General features: G+C 41.9%; 1 protein-coding gene across 6 annotated transcripts in view; it reads left to right on the top strand.

Moving 5' to 3' along the window:
* The window catches only part of ANK3 (ankyrin 3), a 548067-nt gene that overhangs the window by 165634 nt on the left and 359265 nt on the right, over positions 1-23168 (top strand). For 5 of the 6 annotated variants that reach the window (XR_012657046.1, XM_032786562.2, XM_032786559.2 and 2 more), the window contains exons 1-4: positions 3424-3490; positions 17557-17655; positions 17757-17855; positions 18684-18779. Coding sequence is in view for 5 of the 6 variants with exons in the window: in XM_032786562.2 (XP_032642453.2) it covers positions 17557-17655; positions 17757-17855; positions 18684-18779 (294 nt within the window). In the remaining variant the exon portion in view is untranslated. Of the gene's footprint in view, positions 1-3391; positions 3491-17556; positions 17656-17756; positions 17856-18683; positions 18780-23168 lie in introns of those variants that run through there. The other variant, XM_032786555.2, reaches the window with a different exon arrangement.

Here is a 23168-nt window from a genome sequence, read left to right as displayed (position 1 = left end):
AAGTGGAGAGTCTAGAAGAGAGCAACAAAAATGACAAAATGTTTAGAAAACCCAACCTTGAGAGGAAAGATTAAAAAAAACTGGGTATATTTGGTCTTGAGAAAGGAAGATTGAGGGGGGAACTGATAACTGTCTTCAAATATATAAAGGGCTGTTATAAAGAGGATGGTGAGCAATTGTTCTCCATGTGCACTGAAGGCAGCACAAGGAGCAATTGGCTTAATGTGTTGCAAGGGAGATTTGGATTAGGTATTAGGAAAAACTTCATAACTATAAGGATGGCTAAGCAGTGGAATAGGTTACCAAGGTAGGTTGTGGAATCCCCATCACTGAGGTTTTGAGGAATAAATTGGATAAACACTTGTCATGGGTGGTCTAAATTGACTTGGTCCTGCCTCAGTGCAGCAGGCTGGACTATATGGCCAGGTCTACACGACGCGCGAAAATCGATTTTAGATACGCAATTTCAGCTACGAGAATAGCGTAGCTGAAATCGATTATCTAAAATCGATCTACTCACCCGTCTTCACCGCTCGGGATCGAGGTGCGCGGCTCACCATGTCGATTCCGGAACTCCGTTGGTTTTGGTGGAGTTCCGGAATCGATGTAAGCGCGCTCAGGGATCGATATATCGCATCTAGATGAGACGCGATATATCGATCCCCGAGCAATCGATTGTAACGCGCCGATATGGCGCGTCGTATAGACGTGGCCTATGACTCGAGGTCCCTTCCAGCCCTACATTTCTATGATTCTATGTAAAGCACACAGGTGTTTGAATTTGTCATCATTTCTTCTAGTAGCAAATAGAACACAGTATCGGCCATATTAGATCAGACCAATTGTCCATTTTTCTGGAATCCTGTCTTTGACATTCTTCAGTACCAGATGCTTCATATGAATATGTAAACCCTCCCCTTCTCCCTGTAACGGACAATTCTATTGTAACATGCCTGTTGGGGAAGTTTCTTCTTAACCCTAGGCTATTCGTGGGCTTGGCTCCTGCTGTTTTATCAGATCTATACATGTACCTCCCATTAAGCAGTGGTAGCCCGTAACTTTGTAAAGAAAAGCTGATTTTTATGGGCTATCAGCAGTATGGTTGTCTGAGATTTTGTTCTTAATGTAAGTAATTCCACTTCCTGGGGCATTCCATTATAGCACTGCGACTTTCCACATGCTTTCTCTTGGGAATTGGAAAGGAAATGAACTGATTTTCTGTTTATTCATCTGCTAAAGGGTTTACAGGCTGTTAAGTTTGCTCAGTGATAATGTCTACAGTAAATGTGCATCCCTAATTCCCTAGATGGCCTCATCTCCATCAGTGTAATTGTACAGTGTGGTTTCTGTATGAATTTATCGGACAAAATTAGGAAGGTGAGAGTGAGAAATTTCTCACAAAAATAGTTCCTTGCTCTCGGCAGGTGGAATGGCTCAGTGTCCTCTGAGTCTCTGGGTGTGCTTCATATGACACTTGGAAGCCTATGCTTCATTTCTCCTATTCTAACCTTCAAACTATTCGTGGTCCTTCGTTAGCATTATGGCTATCCCTAAATGCAGATGCTGGCTTTTATGTGGTGACACAGTGTACCTCAGAATAACACCTTGTACCCTCATATTCACGACTTGTATATGGTTATGATATATTTTATGCAAAGTATGCCTTGTGAGGTATCATTTGAAAAGTCATAATCTGTTACATATTACTGTCCTGTTAAAGTGTGTAATATATGGAGTTAAGAGATTTTGCTGCATGTTTGTTACTGAAACATGTGAGTCTTGGGAATGTCCACAGACTAGCTCCTTAGAAATAACAGGAACTATAAACAAAGAACTGTCACCTCAAGCTGCACATATACAGAAGATGCAAGCAAGCATTTGCAATTCATATGAAAGACTGAGTGCAGAGCACATAGGCAGTGGGACTGCTTGACCCCGTGACACAGCAAGAACTTTTCAAATAAAAGTGTCAAGATATAAAAAGGGGGAACAAAGGCCCCTGGCCACCTCTCTTCCCCCACTTGTTCTGAAGGCACCAAGATTGTTTGGAAGACAGAAACATCATTGAACTAGGGGAACTGCCTATACCAGTTATAATCAGTGAAAATCTGTCTTTCTGTAGTTAATAAACTTATTTTGATGTTTTATCTAAGCCAGTGTGTTTTTGGCTAAAGGACCTGGGGAATCTGCTCAGGTTAACAATGGCTGGTGCATATTCATTTTCTTTGCTAAAATGACAGAATTTATGAGCTTGTATTGCTTAATAAGTTACTGAGCAGTTCAGAACAGTACATGTCTGGGTAGCAAGGCTGGGACTGGGGATATGCAGGTGTTGCCCTTCATGTAATTCAAGAGTGGCTGGGCATAGCATTCTGGTATTTGTCTGGGGTGACTTGCATGCTAGGGGCTGGGGTGACTGGACGGAGTGGCAGCTCACACAGCAAAGCAGGGCCTAGTGCACACGAGGCTGGAGAGTTAAGGGGGCACAATGATCCACCACTTCAGGTTGTACTCTGGGGCATGTCACATTGGCAGAGCAAGCAGGGTGCAGAGCTTGTTGTACTGAGTGAGATTTGCACTTCATATACTGGTGTAGTGATTTTAAGTGAGACTTTAAGTGTAGTGGCTGAATACAATCAAGAAAAGATGACACTTTTGTTATTTTCTGTTTTGATTATTTTGGGTAAGGGAAATAAGAGCAGAAAAAGCATAAAGATGAGAGAGCGAAGCAGTTACAAAGTTAGAGCTGTACCTATTGCAGGTAGCAGAAAAAGAGAGAGAACAGAGAACCATTGGAACTAAAGCAACTGGAGGTGGAAGGCCGTCAATGAGCCCTGAAAGAGAAGGAAATAACAGCTGCCATAGAACAGCACATCAGTGTGCCTTGGAACTGAAACAAGAAGAAGCCTACTTACACATTCATTTTCATATATAAGAGAACACTGTAAATAGCAGGATTTAAATCTGAGTGAGTGAGGGTTGCTCCTAGAAAACTGGCAGGAATGTAAACAATTGTTTGATGTTTTTTAATCTCATTCATATCGGGAGAGTGAAATAGCCAGGAGAAAATAACCTTGAGCTTTTGTGTTAAAATCCCCTAGTATAATATTGCTCCATATTTAATATTACGTAAAATAATGTTCCTTGTATAATTGCTGTACCTTGTATAGGAATCATTAGCTTGCTGTGTAGTTGATGCTTTTAAATTGTAATGTCTTGTAATTGAACACATTTAAACAGTAAACAGATATACAGTTGTACTGATCTCAGTGAGGTTGCAGCTTGTAAATGAGGGCAGAATTTGTCTAAGTGTTATTGAGGAAAGAATTTGGCTCATAATGTTAATATGACTCCTCTGCAAAATGATCATTTATTGCCCCTAATTTTACAGAGTGGACTAACACCACTTCACCTGGCTGCTCAAGAGGACAAAGTCAACGTGGCAGAGGTTCTTGTTAATCAAGGGGCTGTTGTTGATGCACCGACAAAGGTAAGATTAATCAGCACTAGCTAATGTGTAAATATACCTGAAGAAAAGATAGAGAAAATATATTATACCCACCTAATGGAGGTGTTTAAAGTCTGTAAGTCCAATTCACCATTACAATGCTCCTGGTTTGTACCAGTTTAACTGCAGTGGGTATCTATGGATTTACATTGGTGTGAAACTGAAGTAACAGTGGTGAATCAACCCCTGTGAATAACCAGTTAGAAAATATACTTCTGAACACATAAGATCATATATTCAATGTTATTCAACTTTCCTTTACATAGAAAGGACAGTCTGTGAGCAGTATGTTTATTTTTGCAATCTCGTCTGATGTTTGGATCAGTTTTGATTTAGTTCCATTATATTGTTGTGTTTTGGCTGATGGAAGTAGGCATCCAGTAGGATTGGACTGCATTCTTCATTTAAGCAAAGTTGCATGAACGCCAGAGCTTTCACTATCTTGTTTTTCACCATTTAATACAGTCTCTTAGCACCCATTAGTGTTCTTTGGTGTACGTACTCACTCCTCTATCCAACCGGCATTTGAAAAAATAACAAAATGGTTCTTTAAAATGTCTTAAGTATCATTGTAAAAGCACTCTTTCAGAAGAGCTGTGTTTCAAGCAACATAAACAAAGTAAAAACAAATTAGGCACTCCCGATTATTAGAAATGTTGTCTCCCTTATTATGAGTTCTTGTAAAGAGTAATAGACAGTCACCAATGAAATTGAAATCTTCCGCTTATCCTGAGCTAAACACTGAATAATGTAAACTTCCATAAACTATTCTCTGAGTGTTACCAACACTGGCCTGCTGTAGGATGACCATGTGTCTCCTCCCCACCCTGCGCCCAGCTCAGGGCACCCAGGCTCTCTCTCCCCCACCATGTTACATGCGCACAGGGGGTGGGGAGCTCTGTCCTCCTGCTGTGCTGGCTCCTCCACAACATGTTTGGCCAGCCTCCCTGGCAGCCAGGCCTGGGCGGGGAACAGGACAGAGCCGTTCCTGGTTGCTGCTCTGTGCAGCATAGCCAACTACCTGAGGGCAAGCCTGGCTGGGAAGGGGTGGCAGCAGCAGCCCACTCCCTGCCCAGGTTTGGCTTCTGGGGACAGAGGCTGACTCCAAGCATGCTGTGTGGTGGTGGGAGAGGTGGGAGGAGAGCTCTGGCTCACTCGGTCACTGTCCCCGGAAGCTGAGCCTGGGTGGGAGGCAGCCAGATGCTGCAGTCAGGTGTTCTCCAAGCAGCTGCTGCACTGTACCAGGCAGTGTACCAGCAGGGCTGGAAGAGGCTCTGGCCCTGGCTCCACCCCTTCCGCTCCCTACTTGGGCAGCTGCTGGGGGGGGGCACTTGACCCTGCATACCCCCCAACATGTCTCTACAAAATGGTGTACTCCAGGTGTGTGCAGGAGCCAGATGGAATCAGCCTGAGCGCACAGCCAGTTCTGGGGCATGCAATGCATGTATTGCATACATGGACAACATGCCACTATCTGTTAGATATTCTGCCCAGACATGACCACCACTAGAATAGGGGGCACCGTCTAAGTAAGTAATGTATGTATTCTAATATTAATTAATTTTTACAAGAAATATTTACCCATCATGATTTCATGACTCACTCAGTCTTCAGGCCAGAATTCCGTTCCTCAGATCCCCCAAAGTTCATTTCAAACCTGCTTATCCAGTCAGCTATATACACCTGATGCCACAACAGACCATCAGTATGCCATCATCTCCAAATTCTATTGATACATTCTTTGCGGGAGGGGAGGAACCAAATCATTATTTCCTGTAACGTATGGGGCATATAGGCGGGTCCTATATATGATAGTGAAGCACCTGATTATAAGTGGCAAAGGGAAAAGTTTTTTCAGGCCTGATTCTCCACTGTGTTACTTCAATCTTATGCTACGGTAACTCCACTGATTTCAGTACAGTAGTTAGTCTGATGTTAAACTGGAGTAATCCCATTGAAATCAGTGAAGTTATTCCATCTTTGTATTTGTGCAACACAGGGATAAATCAGGTCCACAGTCTGCAGCCACTACTTCACAAGTGAAACTTTATTCAACTATCTATGAGATGCCCAGCAGCAGCTTCACTTTCCCTGGTCATTCACTGCAGATCCCTCAAGGCTCTCACTTTTGTCCTCTTGGAGATGGATCTCATTGGTATTGAATCTTCCTGTAACCTGAAGTAGCTCAGTAACATTGTAGGACCTGCTGTCTTCACTTAATTAAAAGCAATGTCTAAACTGCACGCTAACCCCTAAACCGTACCTATTAATGTCTGCATTCCCCCACCCCCAGAGTCCTACAAATAGGAAGTAATCTAAGTAATGCACTGTCAGTGGGATCCCTGTCTGCCAATTCAACGGCCACTCCAGGAAAGATTGAAATTCTTAACTGCAGCACTGAAAATGAACCTGGTCAGTAGATAAAATTATCCAAAGGGAAAGAAAACTTAGTATCACATTTACTTATCCAAAAATTTAATCATGTTTTCTGTAATAGGTCCATAGCATGTTCAAAGGACTAGTAAATCATTGAACATTCATCCAGATTAATAACTGTGTTCACTGGTAGTGAATAGGTCTTTGTTACACATGCCCTTCTGGGAGACCATATCTCAGTGGTAGAGAAATCCTCAGGTGTGACCTGGGGCAGGAACTCAATGTTCAATAGCCAAGAGAAGTCCCAGTGCACTGCATTTTATCTTTCTGCATTTTTATCCATGTATCTAAGCAGAACAGTCATTTTTGGAGTAGCATTTTACACACAAGGCTAATTTAAATTATTAATGCTGAGGCCCAATTATCCATAATGAGGAGCATCTTGGACTGCTTAGCCTTCCTTCTACCCAGGACCGGCGCTAGTGTTTTTAGTGCCCTAGGCGCATGGCCATGTCGCCACCCCGCACGCTGGTCCCGCGGCTCCGGTGGACATGCCGCAGGCATTCCTGCGGAGGGTCCGCTGGTCCGCAGTTTTGGTGGAGCTGCCGCAGGCGTGCCTGCGGGAGGTCCACCGGAGCCGCGGGAGCAGCGGACCGTCCACAGGAACGCCTGCGGCAGGTCCACTGGAGCTGCGGGACCAGGGGACCCGCCTGCCACTCCCCTCCCTGGCAAAATGCTGCCCCCCCAATAATCCTGGCACTCTAGGTGATTGCCTAGGCTGCCTAAATGGAAGCGTTGGCCCTGCTTCTACCCTGTTAAGCCTTACTCTCCACTGCATGGGACCATTTGCCCTTTAGGGAGAACATTTCCACCTATTTTTCTTCCAGCACTTGATCTGAGCTGAATGAGTCAAATGTGTGTGATGCAGTTTCTTAACTGTTACATAAAACAGGGACATGGAGGCCAGATTGCCAGGTTCTGGATAGCAGGCCAGACTCTGGTCATCTGAGGACACCACTCTGCCAAAAACCACTTGCTGCAGCCACTGTTGTAGGAAGATGTGTGAGAATCTGTATCCTCTATTTTATCATGGACCGCAGTTTCTGGAGAAACCCTGATGATCTGAGTTTATAATGCAAGACCTGACAAACTCTTTGCTGCAGTAGGAAACACCCTCGCCCTTCCCCCTTCTGTAATAACTACCTGGCCCTTTCTCTTCGTATTCTATCCAGGTAGTAACTGGGGTATTGACTCATAAAACAGAGTGATACTATTATCATCACTCAGTTACAGTCTCCATAGCAGGAGAAAGAATACTTAATATTTTATCAATATCATTTAACTTCATGTGTAGCCACAGGTGAGCTATCATTTTCCAGCTCAGAAATATTATCATCTTTAATCATCATTTATAAATCTCTGTAAGCCAACATAGTACTTTACAAACGTATATGCTTGATGCTGCAATCTTTATTCTTGTGAGTACTTCCTACTTATATACCTCTGCACTTGGATCACTGGGACTGTTCAAATGAGTGAGGAATACTCAGAGGACTACAAAGGAAGGGAAGATTGGGCTGAGACGTTTTCTGCTTCAAAGGGGGAATAGTAAGGAAGAATAGTTTTCCCACTGCAGGACTTGTTGAGTGAAATTTTCTCGCATTTGTTATGTGTCAGAATAATTGATTGTAGTCTAGTCTGACCTAAAATCTATGAATCTATGAACAGTCTCAGAGGTACTATCAGACCTAAATATCGTATGCAGTTCAATTATAAGCCTCAGGGCTTTTTTCTCCTAGGACTTTTTAATTGTATTTTGGAGGAAAATAGGAAAAGGAAAAATAGCCACTAGTTTTGCAGGCTGCATGTTGACAGTGTTCTGGGGTTCCTCTTCTGGTTCTGCAGCACCAGTTAGCTAAACACATGCTAATCCCAGAGCTCTGATGACTTCACTCAAGGATGCTGGTGAATAAACAAAAGCTGATTTGGCACAACAAAGAGATAGCAATGTTAGTGGAAGCTGGCTTTTTCTGTTTTTTAAGCATAGCTATGTTTACTCAAGCTCCACTGGACAGATGGGGGGAAAGTATTTACTTAAGTTCCCATAGAATCTGTATGGATAGCAATTCTATGCTTGAATAATAACAGTATAGCAGTATCAGTATACTACCAACCACCTGACCAGGGTGATGATGGTGATTATGAAATGCTCCAGGAGATTATAGCGACTCTAAAAATAGAAAACTCAATAATAATAATGGGGGTTTTCAACTATCTCCATATTGACTGGGTACATATCACCTCAGGATGAGATGCAGAGAGGAATTTTCTAGACACCATTAATGACTGCTTCTTGGAACAAGAAGTCCTAGAACCCACAAGGGAAGAGGCAATTCTTGATTTAATCCTAAGTGGAGCACAGGATCTGGTCCAAGAAATAAATATAGCTGAACCACTTGGTAATAGCGACTATAATGTAATTAAATTTAACATCCTTGTGGGATGGAAAATACCAAAGAGACCCACCACAGTAGCATTTAACTTCAGAAAGCGGAACTACATAGAAATGAGGAAGCTAGTTAAATGGAAATTAAAAGATAGAGTCACAAGAGTGAAATGCATCCAATGTGCATGGAAACTTTTATAAAACACCATAATAGAGACTCAAATTAAATGTATGCTATAAATAAATAAAAATAGTAACAAGACCAAAAAAGTTTCACCATGACTAAACAGAGTAAAAGAAGTGGCTAGAGGCAAAAAGGCATCCTTTAAAAATTGGAAATCAGATCCTACTGAGGAAAATAGAAAGGATTAGAAACTCTGGCAAGTCAAGTATAGAAGTATAATTAGGAAGGCCAAAAAAGAAATTGAAGAGTAATGACACCGAAACTAACAGCAACATTTTTTAAAAGATTAAACATTAGATACAGGAAGCCTGCCAAATAATCAGTGGGGCCACTGGATGATTGAGGTGCTAAAGGGGCTCTCAAGGAAGACAAGGCCATTTGCGGAGAAGCTATATTAGTTCCTTGCATCCGTCTTCACTGCAGAGGGTGTGAGGGAGATTCCCACACCCGAGCTAGTCTTTTTAGGTGACAAATCTGAGGAACTGTCCCAGATTGAGATGACAGTAGAGGAGGTTTTGGAACAAATTGATAAACAGTAACAAGTCACCAAAAACAGGTGATATTCACCCAAGAATTCTAAAGGAATTCAAATATGACATTGCAGAACTACTAACTGTAGTATGTAGTCTTTCATTTAAATGAGCTTCTGTACCAGATAACTGGAGGATAGCTAATGTGATGCCAGTTTTTAAGAGAGGTTCCAGAAGTGATCCTGGCAATTACAGGCCAGTAAGCCTAACTTCAGTACCAGGCAAATTGGTTGAAACAATAGTAAAGAACAGAATTATCAGACATATAAATGAACATGATTCGTTGATGAAGAGTCAACACAGCTTATGTAAAAGGAAATTGTGCCTCACCAATCTACTAGAATTCTTTGAGATAGGTCAACAAATGTGGACAAGGCTCATCTCGTGGGTATAATGTATTTGGACTTTCAGAAAGCCTTTGACAAGGTCCCTCAGCAAAGGCTCTTAAGCAAAATAAGCAGTCATGGGATAAGAGGGAAGGTCCTCTCATGGATCAGTAACTCATTATAAGATAGGAAACAAAGGGCAGTAATAAATGGTCAGTTTTCAGAATGGTGAGAGGTAAATAGCGATGTCCCCCAAGAATCTATATTGGGGACCAGCGCAGTAGAACATATTCATAAATGATCTGGAAAAACAGGTAAATTTTGCAGGTGATACAAAATTACTCAAGATAGTTAATTCCAAAGCAGACTGTGAAGAGTTACAAAGAGATCTCACAAAACTGAGTGACTGGGCAACAAAATGGCAGATGAAATTCAGTGGTGACAAATGCAAAGTAATGCACATTGGAAAACATAATCCCAACTATTCATATAAAATGAGGGGGTCTGAATTATCTGTTACCACATAAAGAAGTGTCATTGGAGTCATTGTGGATAGTTCTCTGAAAACATCCACTCAAATATGCAGCAGTAATCAAAAAAGCTAACAGAATGTTAGGAACCATTAGGAAAGGGATAGATAATAAGACAGTAAATATCATAATACCACTATATAAATCTATAGTACTCCCACACCTTGAATACTGGGTGCAGTTCTTGTCAGCCCATCTCAAAAAAAGATATATTTGAATTGGAAAAGGTACTCAGAATGGCAACAAAAATAATTCGGGGTATGGAGAAGCTTCCATATTAGGAGAAAAAAAAAACACTGGAACTTTTCGTCTTGGAAAAGAGATGATTAAGGAGGGATATGATAAAGGGCTACAGAATCATGAATGGTATGGAGAAAGTTAATCAGGAAGTGTTATTTACCCCTTCACATAACACAAAAACCAGTAGTCATCCAATGAAATAACTAGGCAGCAGGTTTAAAACAAACAAAAGGAAGTACTGCTTCACACAGTGCACAGTCAACCTGCAGGCTCATTGCCAGGAGATGTTGTGATGGCCAAAACTCCAATGGATTCACAAAAGAATTAGATATGTTCATGGGGGTTAGATCCCGCAACGGCTATTAGTCAGGATGGTCAGGGATGCAAGCCCATATCCTGGGTGTGCTAAGCTTCTAATGTCCAGAAGCTGCGAGTGGATGTCAGGGGATCGATCACTCAGTAATTGCCCTGTTCCGTTCCCTCTGAAGTCTCTGGCATTGGCCACTGTCAGAAGACAGGATACTGGGTTATACAGACCACTGGTCTGACCCATTATGGCCATTCTTTTGTTATTCTGTTCTTTAAAAGGTAATGCAATGTAAAAATAGAATATGGGTAAAGCACACATTTCAAAATACCCTTCAGAACATGAGGTTCCTTTAATAGTATATATAAAAACAAAATGTGCTTGTTTAGACTATTTTCACCCCTGTCTCCTTTGTCTTGTTTTCCTTCACCCTTCTTTCTGCATCTGAATATGCCTACACTGGAGTTGGGTGGAGATTTCTAGCTTGAATAGACATACCTGCTACACTAGCACTAAAATTAGAAGTGTAGGTGCAGCAGTGTAAATAGTGAGAGGGGCTAGCCACCATGGGTACAATCCTACATGAAACCCTCGGTATATATTCAAGTGTTTAGCCACTCCTGCTGCTCGCACTACTGTGTCTGCACTTATGTTTTTAGGTTCAATCAAAGCTAGCACAGGTATGTCTGTATGAGCTGCAGATAACAGCTCCAGATCTAATGTAGACATACCCAAAACTTCTTCAAAACCTTGGATCTGTATAGTTCACAGCCACCAGTGTACATCAGGAGTGATTCTTTAGAAGGCAGTGGAGTAAAACGAGTCCCAGCAGATCCAGTCCTTCCCCCCCCCCCCTCACTCGTCATGTCATCTGCTCCAGACCCTGCCACAGTTAGAGCTTTAAGATGCAACTCACCATTCACAGAGGACAACTTTGGAATCCCATAGCAAAAGCAGAATTTTTTTCATTTCCAGCCCCAGCAGCTTTTCTTTTCTGTGTTTGAATTGCTGGGAATATAGGCCCTGAATCAGTAAGGAACCTGTGCCTGACTTTAGTAACCACTGAAGTCAATTGAACCACTCCTGCTTATAGTTAGGTACATGGTTATGAACCTTGCTGGATTAGGACCTTAAATCTAGACTTAGGCCTTGACAGTTCTTCCTTCAGTACTTACATTTCCATATATATAATAATTGTGTTGATTTTATATATATATACAAACTTGTTTTCCTAGTACAGCCATAATGCTGAACACTGACAAGAGAGTGAATGCCCTTTTGAAGTTCATTATTAATTGGCTGTTGCACAGTGGCTAGTGTTATTTTCATGTATAATTTAGAGAGCTAGCCTGAGAAAATAAACGAGATACTGGATTGCCCAAGGGATTGGTAATGGGATTTGGAGCTTTCCTCTCAGTGTTGCTTGGTTGACGCTAGCACAGATCATTAGTTATTGAAAATTGTTATTGTGTGCTGGCTGTTGGGCCCATGTGACAAAAATTGATTGTCTCAGTCTAGTTCCTGATTGGCAAGTATCCGGATAATAAAGCCAACACTAAGGTAGCAGTTATTGTACACTTGGTAGTATTCTGATCAAGGATTAAGAAATGGTGGTGATCAACTACTCTCTTATTCCCTGAATTGGACCTTCCAGTCAGGGCTGAGGCAGGACAGTGTGGGGAAAGTTGTACTGCCGATATACCTCTTTTGTTGGTAACTAAAAGTGTTCAGTACCTGTAGAGGTGCTGGCCGGGGCTCGACCCTCTCTAGGGCGGAGGGGAGCCACATTGGCTCACTGCACACTGCTGAGGTTTGGGGAATTAGTCGGCCGCCGGAGTCTTTCCTGGCGGCCCTTGCGGTAACTGGAATAAACACTGTAAGCCCAGGCCCTGGGTCAGGGCGGGGCAATACGGAGTCAGGGGCTCAGGCAGGGCTGAGCACTAACAATAGGCCCAAGCCTCCAAGGCCTGGGAGAGGAGGAGACTGCCACCCAAGAGTTGGGTGGCAGGGGGGACGCAGACCCTCCCACTCCACTGCGTCCCAGCCCGGGACCCAAGCAGCGGCAGGAGACTTGACATGGGCTGTGGGTGTGCTGAAGCCAGACTAGGGTCAGCTGCCCCCAGGCTACTTCCAGACTCTCCCTCAGGTAGTACCTGGGTCAGGGTGTTGTTCTCCGGAAGGGGGGGGGGGGCAGGACCATGGGTTCCTCAGGGTAGCGGGCGAGCAACAGGCCCAGCAACTGCTCCGGGTAGTGGGCGCAGGGCAGGTCCAGTAGCGGGCGCAGGACAAGTCAGGCCAGTCCTGGCGTGTACCTTGGGCTGCGGGGGGTTTCCCAGTCATGGGCTAGGCGGGAGACGTCTGGCCTGCCCGGCGGCTGGCTCTTGAATGAGCTCTGAGCTCTAACCTTTATACTTCAGGGTCACCACCTGACCCTCTGAGGAGCGGGCTCTGAGCTCCCTAGCTCCGCCTTCTTCGGGGTGGAGGGGAGCCACACCGCCTCACTACAGTACCTTTCACAAGCACAAAGAAAAAAAAATCACAATTTTATTTTTAATTAAAATAATAAACAATTTTAGTATTAGAAGGAAAAGAGAACAGAGAAATAGTGGGATGTTGGAAAGAGTGCTTGAAATATCGTGGTTATTTAAATGTATCTTTGTTGCATATATGATATTTTTAGATGCATGTTAAACTGTCTAGTGACCATTGCACTAGAAATTTCCAACCCAACTCCCCCCCTCCTCCGCCACCCTCCAAGAACATTAATAGTGGGCCTTTGCAAGATGTTTTATGCAGTTAAACCTTGATTTAGTAAAGCACTTAAAGCATGCTTAAACTTAAAGATGTGATTGTGTGCTTTGCTGAATCAAGGTCTTATTGGATTTGTGGTGTCTGGATCTAGAGGAGTTTTCAGCCTAATCAAAGACATCAGTGAAACTCTATTCAATTGTTCTGTGTTCATTTCTTAGCTCTCACTCTATCTTCAGTGTCTGACAGCAGCAGCAGAAAAAAACAGAGCAGCTTGAAAGTCAGCATGAAGAGAGAGATGCAGTAATTCAAGCTGTTAGGATTTATGGTTACTACCAGGGCAAATGAAGGATATTGAAAAGATACCCAGTACATGAGGCTTTTGATACTTTTCTCCTCCCAAAAAGGAGGAGGAATAGATGTATGTTTCAATACCATAATATAGAATTGAAAGTCCAATATTTCTGGGTTAATTTTTGGCATGTATTCTTGCTGCTTTTGAGAAGCACTCCCCATCTGTTAGCTCCCATGTTGCTGTCCATTCTTAAGCTGACTGGAAGCAATGCAATCAATTGATTACCATGAGGTGATAAAATTAGGAGCTGCATTAAAAAAATCCTGATTTTCTGGAATAAAATATTATTTACTGGTAAGTCTGCTAAGTTCCAGGAAGCTTATGCCAGTAAATATTGGTTTAACTGTAAAATCAAGACACATCTGCATATGATGTGTCTATAGTTTAAAAATTGTTAACAAAACAAACATGTTTAGCCTCATCTACAATGTCTGAGAACCCAGAATGGGGAATCCAGGTAGCAGTGAGAATTGTTTTCTTGCTCTGTATCCTTGTTTGGTTGTGTAAGCACAGAATCTGCCAGTTGGCATGATTCAGAAATCTGAACAGGATATCCATCTGCAATGAAGAAGTCAAGACATAAATATAAATTTAGATGCCTGCCAAACTGAAAGCCATTTGGTATTGGAGTCCATACTGTTGCTGGGAAACAGAGGATATTCCCTTTGGGTCTCAGGTTTAAGTAGGCATCTCGGTAATTAGTTTTAATTTTGTGTTTTGACCCAACATGGTTATTGTGGACGTTGTTGCCTATTGCTATGAAAGCTGCTTGCTAATGGAAAGAAACTTCATTCTAAAATGTCCAATGTATTCATTTATGTTCCATGTTGTCTTGTCACATCATCCTGTCTTTGCTGATGGCGGCACTATGTTGTATTGCACATGGAGCATGATAAGACATGACACAATATGACCACAAGGTACTGGAAACTTGAGAGAAAATCTTCCAGGGTAGCCCAGTGGTCTAGTGGTGGCACAATATGTTGCCACATAGGGATCAGAGTTCAGATTCAGAGTTCAGTGTTTTCCTCCCAGGCTGGCAGGTTCTGAAATTGCCACCAAGGCAGCATGCTAAACCCCAGAGGGGAGGGAGGGAGTGCCTTATGTCACTCTGCAGCAAACCCACCTCCCTTCCCCATGCTTGATAGGAAAAGCAACATTAATGGCTTTAGTGAGAGCTGTACTTGGCCGTCATTTCTGGGACACTAGATAGCTGTGCTTTGAGGCCTCCAAGGGAAAAATAGTAGAAAGGAAATAAATGGGGTAGAGGGCATTCGGAGTTCAAAAACTTCCCTCTGTTCTCTCCCCTACCCCACACACTTCAAAAGGGACAAAAAGAAAATCTTCCAGAGTTAGTCCTGTACCTGGTCTCTGATTCAAATTGCTAGCTAGTTAGCAGTGAGAAAAGCCAGCGAGAAAGAAGTAGTGTAGGTAATTGTTCTCCTAGCAGCTTTCGGAGGTACAATAGTAGGTGCCATTAAAATCTTGACATTTACCACTTGCAGTGGGTAATTTTAAAGCAGTACTTAATTAAATAGTCTACTTTGTAGTTAGACTTAGTAGTTTCTTTACATGTTACCTGATTTATGATTCACTGAAGTAAAGGCATTTTACAGTAATTGGCAGATCTAACATTCCCTCAGGATGTTTTAAGACAGGGCCATTGGGCACCTTTTGTTTAAAATGGACATGTTGGAGTCTAATTTAAATTTATATGAAGAAAATACTGAATCTAAATGCGGCAACTACTGAAACATACTTTCAGTGTAAACCATTCAGAGCCATTCACATCTGTATTTTCCTTTTTCTTAAGAGTCATGGCTCAGTGGTCTGAACATAAGATAGGGAGCAGGAGCTCCTGAATTCCAATCCTGACTTTGGCATTCCCTTCCCAGTGCATCTGGGCAAGTCACTGAACCTCTGTGCCTCAGTTTCCTCCTTTGTAAAATAGAGAGAATAATCCTCACCTATCCAACAGTCAACTGGGTTAATCTTTGTAAAGTACTTTGAAAAAGTACTTTACATGTGTTTGATGAAGTGGGTATTCACCCACGAAAGCTTATGCTCCAATACGTCTGTTAGTCTGTAAGGTGCCACAGGACTCTCTGTTGCTTTTTACAGATCCAGACTAACACGGCTACCCCCTGATACTTTGAAAAAGTGTTCTTTTTAGTTGCCCCCTCTTCTGAACTGTCCTTCATTGCAGCCCCAGTCTGATTATAATGAAGTAAGCATATTTATTAAGGAAAAAGAGATAATGTCTTCATGCAGGCAGATAAGAAAGGAGGAGATAATTGCTTTAGGAGGTGTAATCTGATCATTTCTATCACTTTGTAAGAATCCCAAGCTCTTTTAGATCAACTAACAATATTCTTATTATAGTAAAAGACAGAAAAAGAGTGAAGAGATGGGGCGGGGGGCAGCAGCTTTGGTTCTCTCTGATTTATTGCATTTTATCATATAACTTCACTATTTATGAAAGTATTTGTTATGATTCTTTACATGGTTCAACATGTCATTTAAATTATTTAAAATTTGAATGGTTTTTAAGGTGAGCAGCAAACAGATTGAACACTCTGATTCCTTGTTGCTACATTTAAGTGAGGTTTTTAAGTAGTAATTAGGATTCTCTTTCTGAGCAGTATATTTATAGAGACAGGCTTATGTTTTAGTTCTTAATTACAACTCATGCCAAAAAATGTACATGCTTAGCTATGTTCAATTTTATAAGAGGTTTTGGACATGAGTCTGATTTCCCTTATTTGTTTAAGCATCTCATGCCCTGACAGCTCCTGGGTTTTTCTGCAGCTCTGGTGGGCATTTCTGAACTGTATATTAATAATGAAAGTCAGGTAGGAAAATAACAAGGAGAAAAATCCATATATTCATCAGTGCGAAAGTTTGCCAGGGTGTTCTGCTAACAAAACACCAGCTTCCACTCATCTCTGAAACATAAGGCCCAGAACACATTGGGTACATCTACATTGCAACAAAACACCCGTCAGCTGACCCAGATGTAACCCACGCACCTTCTGGGTGTGGTCTTCTGTCCCATCTAGTGGCACCGAGAGCACTTAAAGAGAGAGAGAGATAAAATGAGTCTGCTCTATAGCCTTAGTTAACAGCCAGTTGGCTTTTAGCTCATGTGGTACAGGCTCACGCACTAAGCTCCAGAGGTCCTTGGTTCGATCCTGCCTGCCAACAACTGCGGGCTACAAGGCGATAAAATTGCAGTATAGCCATTTGGGCCTGGACTCTGGGATTCTCCTCTCTCCTCCCTGCAACTTTGTAGCCCCGCAGCCCAAGCTCAGCAAGCTCAAGTCAGTTGATATGAGCCAGCCATGGGTGTTTTATTGCAGTGTAGACTCTTAAAAAACTAGACTTCATGCCTGAGAACTTAACGTTCACCAGCAGGCATTCTGCCTCTCATAGGACTATTTTGTGCTGCTGGAGTCCACTCAGATCCTAGGCTGCACTTTGGCTCTTCCGGTCAGGATGGAGTTGGCAGTATATTCCATCCATTTTTATTGTTTGTTTGGATTGCAGTAGTGCCTAAAGGACCCAGTCAGGAATCAAGGCACCACTGTGCTAGACCCCGTACACATACACATACACATACACAATAAAAGGATAGTGCCTGGTCCAAAGATCTTGCAATCTAAGCATATGAGAAAACTCTGTGAAATCAGCAATCAATATGCTCAACTTCACAAGAAATGTAAGGGAGCTTTCAGCTTCCCCTTAAAGGTTCATTTTGAATAGGGAAGGGAAAATGTGTGTTCTGTGGGGAGGGATAAGAAGAGGAGGGAGCACATATCTGTCAAGAGATTTTTTTCAGGATGTTTTTCCACATGTCCCCCCCCCCCCACACACACAAATAAATAAATAAATAAATAATGGGGCTTTGCAGTTTTATATTCAGTTTATTGTCAGTAAATGCATAGAGTTGTTCATATATGGTAATTGCTTATGTTCATATATTTCTTCTTTTTAAAAAATGTTCCAGATGGGATATACTCCATTGCATGTTGGCTGCCACTATGGAAACATAAAGATTGTTAATTTCCTTCTGCAACACTTTGCAAAAGTTAATGCCAAAACAAAGGTGAGGTTTTCTTTTCCCTTTACTTGGTTTATTTTGTTTAAAAAAAACAAAACTCTCTCCTCAGAACACCTCAAACTCTTCTGTTTTTCCATCCTTTGCAGAATGGGTACACCCCTCTACACCAGGCTGCTCAGCAGGGACACACCCATATCATTAACGTCTTGCTCCAGAATGGCGCATTGCCCAATGAACTCACTGTGGTAAGGGACAACAGAAAAACATATTGTGGGTGGCCTCTTTTCTAGCATGTCAGTGCTTTCCCCACAGTAAAAAGTGCTGTGCCACTACATCTCAACAATGGAAATGGAGAAGAATGGGGAGAGGGGGGAGAGTGTGAATCAAACAGCACAGCCAGCCTGTTATCTCAGCCATGAGACATAGCCACCTTAGTGCTCTATTTTTCCTGAAACAGCAACGACTTTAAAATGCATTCATAAGAGAATATAGTGAGGCTTGTCAGAATTCAATTTTTATTTCAGCAGATAATATAGATGTTTTATTATTGAGCATTTTTCCCTATTTTAATCAATTTAAACTTTCACAAGAAATTACAGGGGTTGCAGCCATGAAAATTATTTAATGATAGTAAATGTTGAGATTCAAAATGTTAAAGCTTTATAACCATTAAAATACAAATTGTCAACATCACATGTCAAAATATACAAAGTAAATATCCTTAAACTGAAGTCTACGAAGTTCCCAGGCGACATTTTTCTTACTTTACCTCTCTTTAAATTTCATTATTATTGATGGACATTTTTTTTCATCTGTTTGTGTCTGTGTGGTGAAATAGATGTTTTCCAACATTTACTGATAAAAATTTAATCCTTCCCTCATACTGGTTATTTCTCTCCTTGCCATTTATGTAAACAGTTAAATGCCTTTTGTTACATGTCCTGCTGCCAGAACATTTTATTGCGTTGACTTATAAACATTTTGTGAAGTAAATTTTTATTGAATTTATTACTTGTTCTTATAGTTAAGCATTGTTAATGAATATCCATTTTTATAAATATTTCAATTATCAGAATGGGAACACTGCCCTAGCCATTGCTAAACGACTTGGCTACATTTCAGTTGTTGACACATTGAAGATAGTGACAGAAGAGACCATGACTACAATTGTAAGTATAATATATTTCAATAATGACCGTCAGACTCTTTCCTATTCTACAAAGTTCTACAAACATGATATTTAGCTTTGTTGATAGACACCTGCTGAGACTGCAATCTGATTGTTAAAGGTGACTAGACATACTGTTAGCAAAATGACGTCCATATGCAGTCAAATATAAAAAAAGAATATCATATTTACAGCAAATTTATGAAAAAAGTGTTAAAATTCAGGTAATAAATATCACCAAAATGTATTGCAAAAACCAAACTGAAATTACACAGTATAAATAATGAGGGGTCCCAATCCTTCAACTAGATCTGTGTGGGCGAAGTGTCCTTCCTGTGGCGATCTAATTGCAAGCTTGGGGCCTCGGTGAGGTAACTTTCCTCATACGACTTTGTAAAGGAGTAGAAACCAACATAGATCTCCTCTCTTCTTAAGAGACCCAGTTCTGAATACCTGCAATGTTTCACTCAGTGCTCTCTCACCCACTAGTACCTTCAAGTAGTAGCACATAAAATATACTGTTATAATGGCTTGCAAATATCATGACTGTATTTAGTTTAAAAGCAGTTCTTCCAAACTGACAAAATTGGCTGGAACACCCCTAGACGTGTTTGTACTGTAATTGTGGGCTGCTTCTTGAAGGCAATTACAAGATTAAGTCCCAGTATTATCTGTTAGATGTTCAAGGGACATCATCAATTTAAAAATCTTATTTCTGTTTGAAAGCATCTTACTGTTGTTTCAAGTATCAGTGCCAGTGACCATAACTGAAAAAGATTAGAGTGAAACATACTGCTCAGTTGTTTTCAGCTTAGTTACATTTGACAGCACTTCATCTTTAATCCAGCTGTTTCTCTTTTAGTCAGTTAGTTAGTTTCTCCTGTTGTTTGTGTGGGTCTTTTGTACAACAACAGGGAGAGAGACAAATATTTTTAATGAGAGGAAAGTTTGATTGTAAAAGCATAAAAATTGGCAAGGGATTCAGAGGCAGGCATAAAAATGTAATTGAGCTCATATTTTGAAACTGACTATATTTCAGGTTGATGGTGTCCGTTTAAAAAGAAGACATCTAGGCCCTGATTCTGCAAACATGCATCTGCATAACTTTACTCATGTCAGTATTCCTACGGAAGTAAATGGACATAGTCACATGAGTGAAGTTACACACATAGACAAGTGTTTGCAGAGTCAAAGCCCTTCCCTATTAATTTTATAACAAACCACAAAATGTTTGAAATAGATACTTAAGGCTCACTCTATGAACAGGCCCAGTGGTGCCATTGTCTGATTTATTATCACATGTGACATTCTCTCAAGTAAGCCATTTCGGATTAAGCCAGTTTGAATGCCTTTGAATTTAGAAACACTTTTGACTCAGCAACAGGTGATCACTTGTTTGACAACTTTAATCCCGTTAAATTTACAACTTTCCAAATTTAGCACTGACTACAAATAGTTGTTAAATTCATGTTGTAAATTAAGGGAAGCTGGAATTTACTTATATGTAAGGAATATTTTTAAAATGCTTACGCACACCAGCCTCAAAAGGAGCAGATCTCTAAATCTGACAGTATAAGTAAGGTGAATCCATTAGAAATAATGCTAATGCCTCAAATATATTTTGTCTGACAGGAAACCTGTTTGTCACCTTTGCTGGTGACCAGTTCCTAGACCTAGACCTTATAATTTAGAGTGTATGTACATAATCCTTGCACTACATCCATACATGCATTCTGCAATAATAGTGATGACCAATTTCTTGTTTGAGAGCTCACATGACATTCTTTGATGGACTTGAATGCATGCACTAGACACAGGAGATTCCTGTACCCTCTGTGCACTCCCTCTTTGCTCCTTTCCAGTTGGCACTAAGAGGTTCTTGGATCACAGGCATGTTCTCCCAATGTTGCTCACTGCTTAATGGTGTGATGACAATTTCTTACGACAGTGGTCACCAAACCATTGATTGCGATTGACTGGTCGATCCTGAGAACTCTCTCGGTCGATTGTGATCTCCGGTGGTGTAGTGGGGCTGCTGCTAAGGCATGCTCCTTGCCTGCTGTGGCCCCATGCTGCTCCCAGAAGCAACCAGCATGCTCCTGTGGCCCCAGAGGGGAGGGGTCTCCACGTGCTGCTCCTGCCTGCAAGCACCACCCTACAGCTCCCATTGGCCAGGAACAGGGAACTGTGGCTAATGGGAGCTTTGGGAGTGATGCATGCAGAGAGGGGCAGCATGCAGAGCCACATGCCCCCTGACCCCCTCCCAGGGGCCGCAGAGCCGCGTTGACCTCTTCTGAGGGGTAAGTGCCACCTGGCAGGAGGCCACATCCCAGCCCTGAGCCCCCTCCAAGAGCCAGCACTCTATACTGCCTCCTGCACCCCGAACCCCCTTCTGCACCCTAAGTCCCTGCCCCAGCCCTGACCCCTCTCCCCAGTCCTGACCTCCCTCCCAGAGCCAGCACCCTGCACCTCCTCCTGCATCCAACACTCTGCTCCAGCCCAGAGCCCCTTCCTGCACTCAAACACCCTCCCAAAGCTTGCATCCCTCACCCCCTCCTACACCTCAACCCCTGCCCCAGGCTCAGCCCAGAGCCTACCACATTGCAAACCCCTTGGTCCCAGTCCAGAGCCTGCACCCCCTCCCGAACCCCAACCCTCTGCCCCAACCCAGTGAAAGTGAGTGAGGGTGGGGGAAAGCGAGCAACGGAGAGAGGGGAAGATGGAGTGAGTGGGGCTTTGGGGAAGGGGCAGGGTAGATCATGGGTTGCCCTTAAATTCAAAACATGATCTTAGGCATAAAAAGGTTTGAGACCACTGTCTTACGATGTCACTGACCCTTGTGAACCAATCTTCTCTTATTGTCTTTTGGCTATGGATCTGTACCCACATAAATTGATATTGTTGAGATGATAAACACCAACATTCATTTGTCCCTCCTATTTTTGTCTTAGTAAAGGAAGTGGATAATTGTTCCCATATTTTTTTCTTTTTCAACTGATGGCTGCTGAACAAAGTTATCAAAAGAAGCGATACTGAGACATCTTGTGCAGATATTTGTTGAAACACAAGCAGCACAAGATATTTTGAATTATCACATAAATCCTCTTCGTAGCTACAAAGGGTCAGATCGTGAGATAATGATCTGCCTTGGTAAGGGGAAATGTGTAGCTGTGCTGTCCCTGAGGCCCAGAAGGTAGATTGTGACTCTGCTCATCCAGAGAGTGAGAAAACTGCTCTAGGTACTTACCTGGCACAGTTATGCCACCCAGCATGTGAGGAGCCAAAACTTTGCCTAGTCCCCACTCTGTTCTGGCTGACCCCACCTCTCTCTCTCACAGGGAGGAGAATGTAGTGGCTTGTGCAGATCACACCCATGCTGCTATTCATGACGTGGGGAGCCAGTAAACCACCATGCTAGCTGGGTACAATCTGCACCAAAGAAAAACCATTTAGAGCAAGTGAATATTGGTTCCAAAAACCTGGCTAATTTCTTTCTTTATTTTTTTAAAGCAAAACAAAGTAAGAAACAAACATCCTCCTTGTTTTTTGAGCACACTGCAGACAGAAAACTGTTAACATTCACCTCTCAAAATTGCGGTGTCATCAGCTTACTTGTGAGTGGCCTGTTAGCAAGGCAGTTGGTTGATATATAGAAGATATTCAGGATCAAAAGCTGGCTTTTATCTTTCTTACTTCATGTGCACTTTCCCTCTTGTCACTTCCATAGCTGTGTTCTATAATTCATTAGCTTATATAAAACCTATATTGCTCTGTCTTAAAATGTGCTAACAAGATAAACTTCAAAATAAAGAAATACATTTAGTTATGCTGGATAATAAGCACCAATCACCACTGCTTCTAGATCTTTTTGGCACCTCTCTTCACACCTTCTCTAAAAGTTACTTATCTCTAGGGAGATTCTGAAATATTTTTCCACAACAGGAACAAGGCTTATTGAACAGCTGACACCATAAAAAAGAGTTGTAGGAGAGCAGCATAAACAGGAACTTGTTATCCCAAGCTCAGGCTTGTAGAGATCTAGATAATTGTAGGTCAACTATATTCACTGTTGCACACTGAGAACTTCAAATACAGGAAGCTCATTCTTAGCCTGTACAACTAATGAACTAGTTGGGTTCATGTCACTTAGGTAGGAAGGCATATTATTTAATATGTGCTATAAGTAGAGAAAGGTTGCATTACATCATATTGTGAATTAGACTACAAGAATTGTGAGGTACAAAAAGGACTGTACAGCCCAAAATGCCTTCTAGGTAAGACACACCTCTAGTCGCAGAAGCTGAAAAAATAGTTTTAATTAAAATCAAGATGTTGGTAATCAGTCACCAGCATAGTATGGTGCATTTTAGACTCTTGGCACTTTGAGATG

The sequence above is a fragment of the Chelonoidis abingdonii genome, chromosome 15, assembly GCF_003597395.2.
Source record: "Chelonoidis abingdonii isolate Lonesome George chromosome 15, CheloAbing_2.0, whole genome shotgun sequence".
NCBI lineage: Eukaryota > Metazoa > Chordata > Testudines > Testudinidae > Chelonoidis > Chelonoidis abingdonii.
Note: the sequence above shows the minus strand (reverse complement) of the source record. Positions and strands in the feature narration are given on the sequence as shown.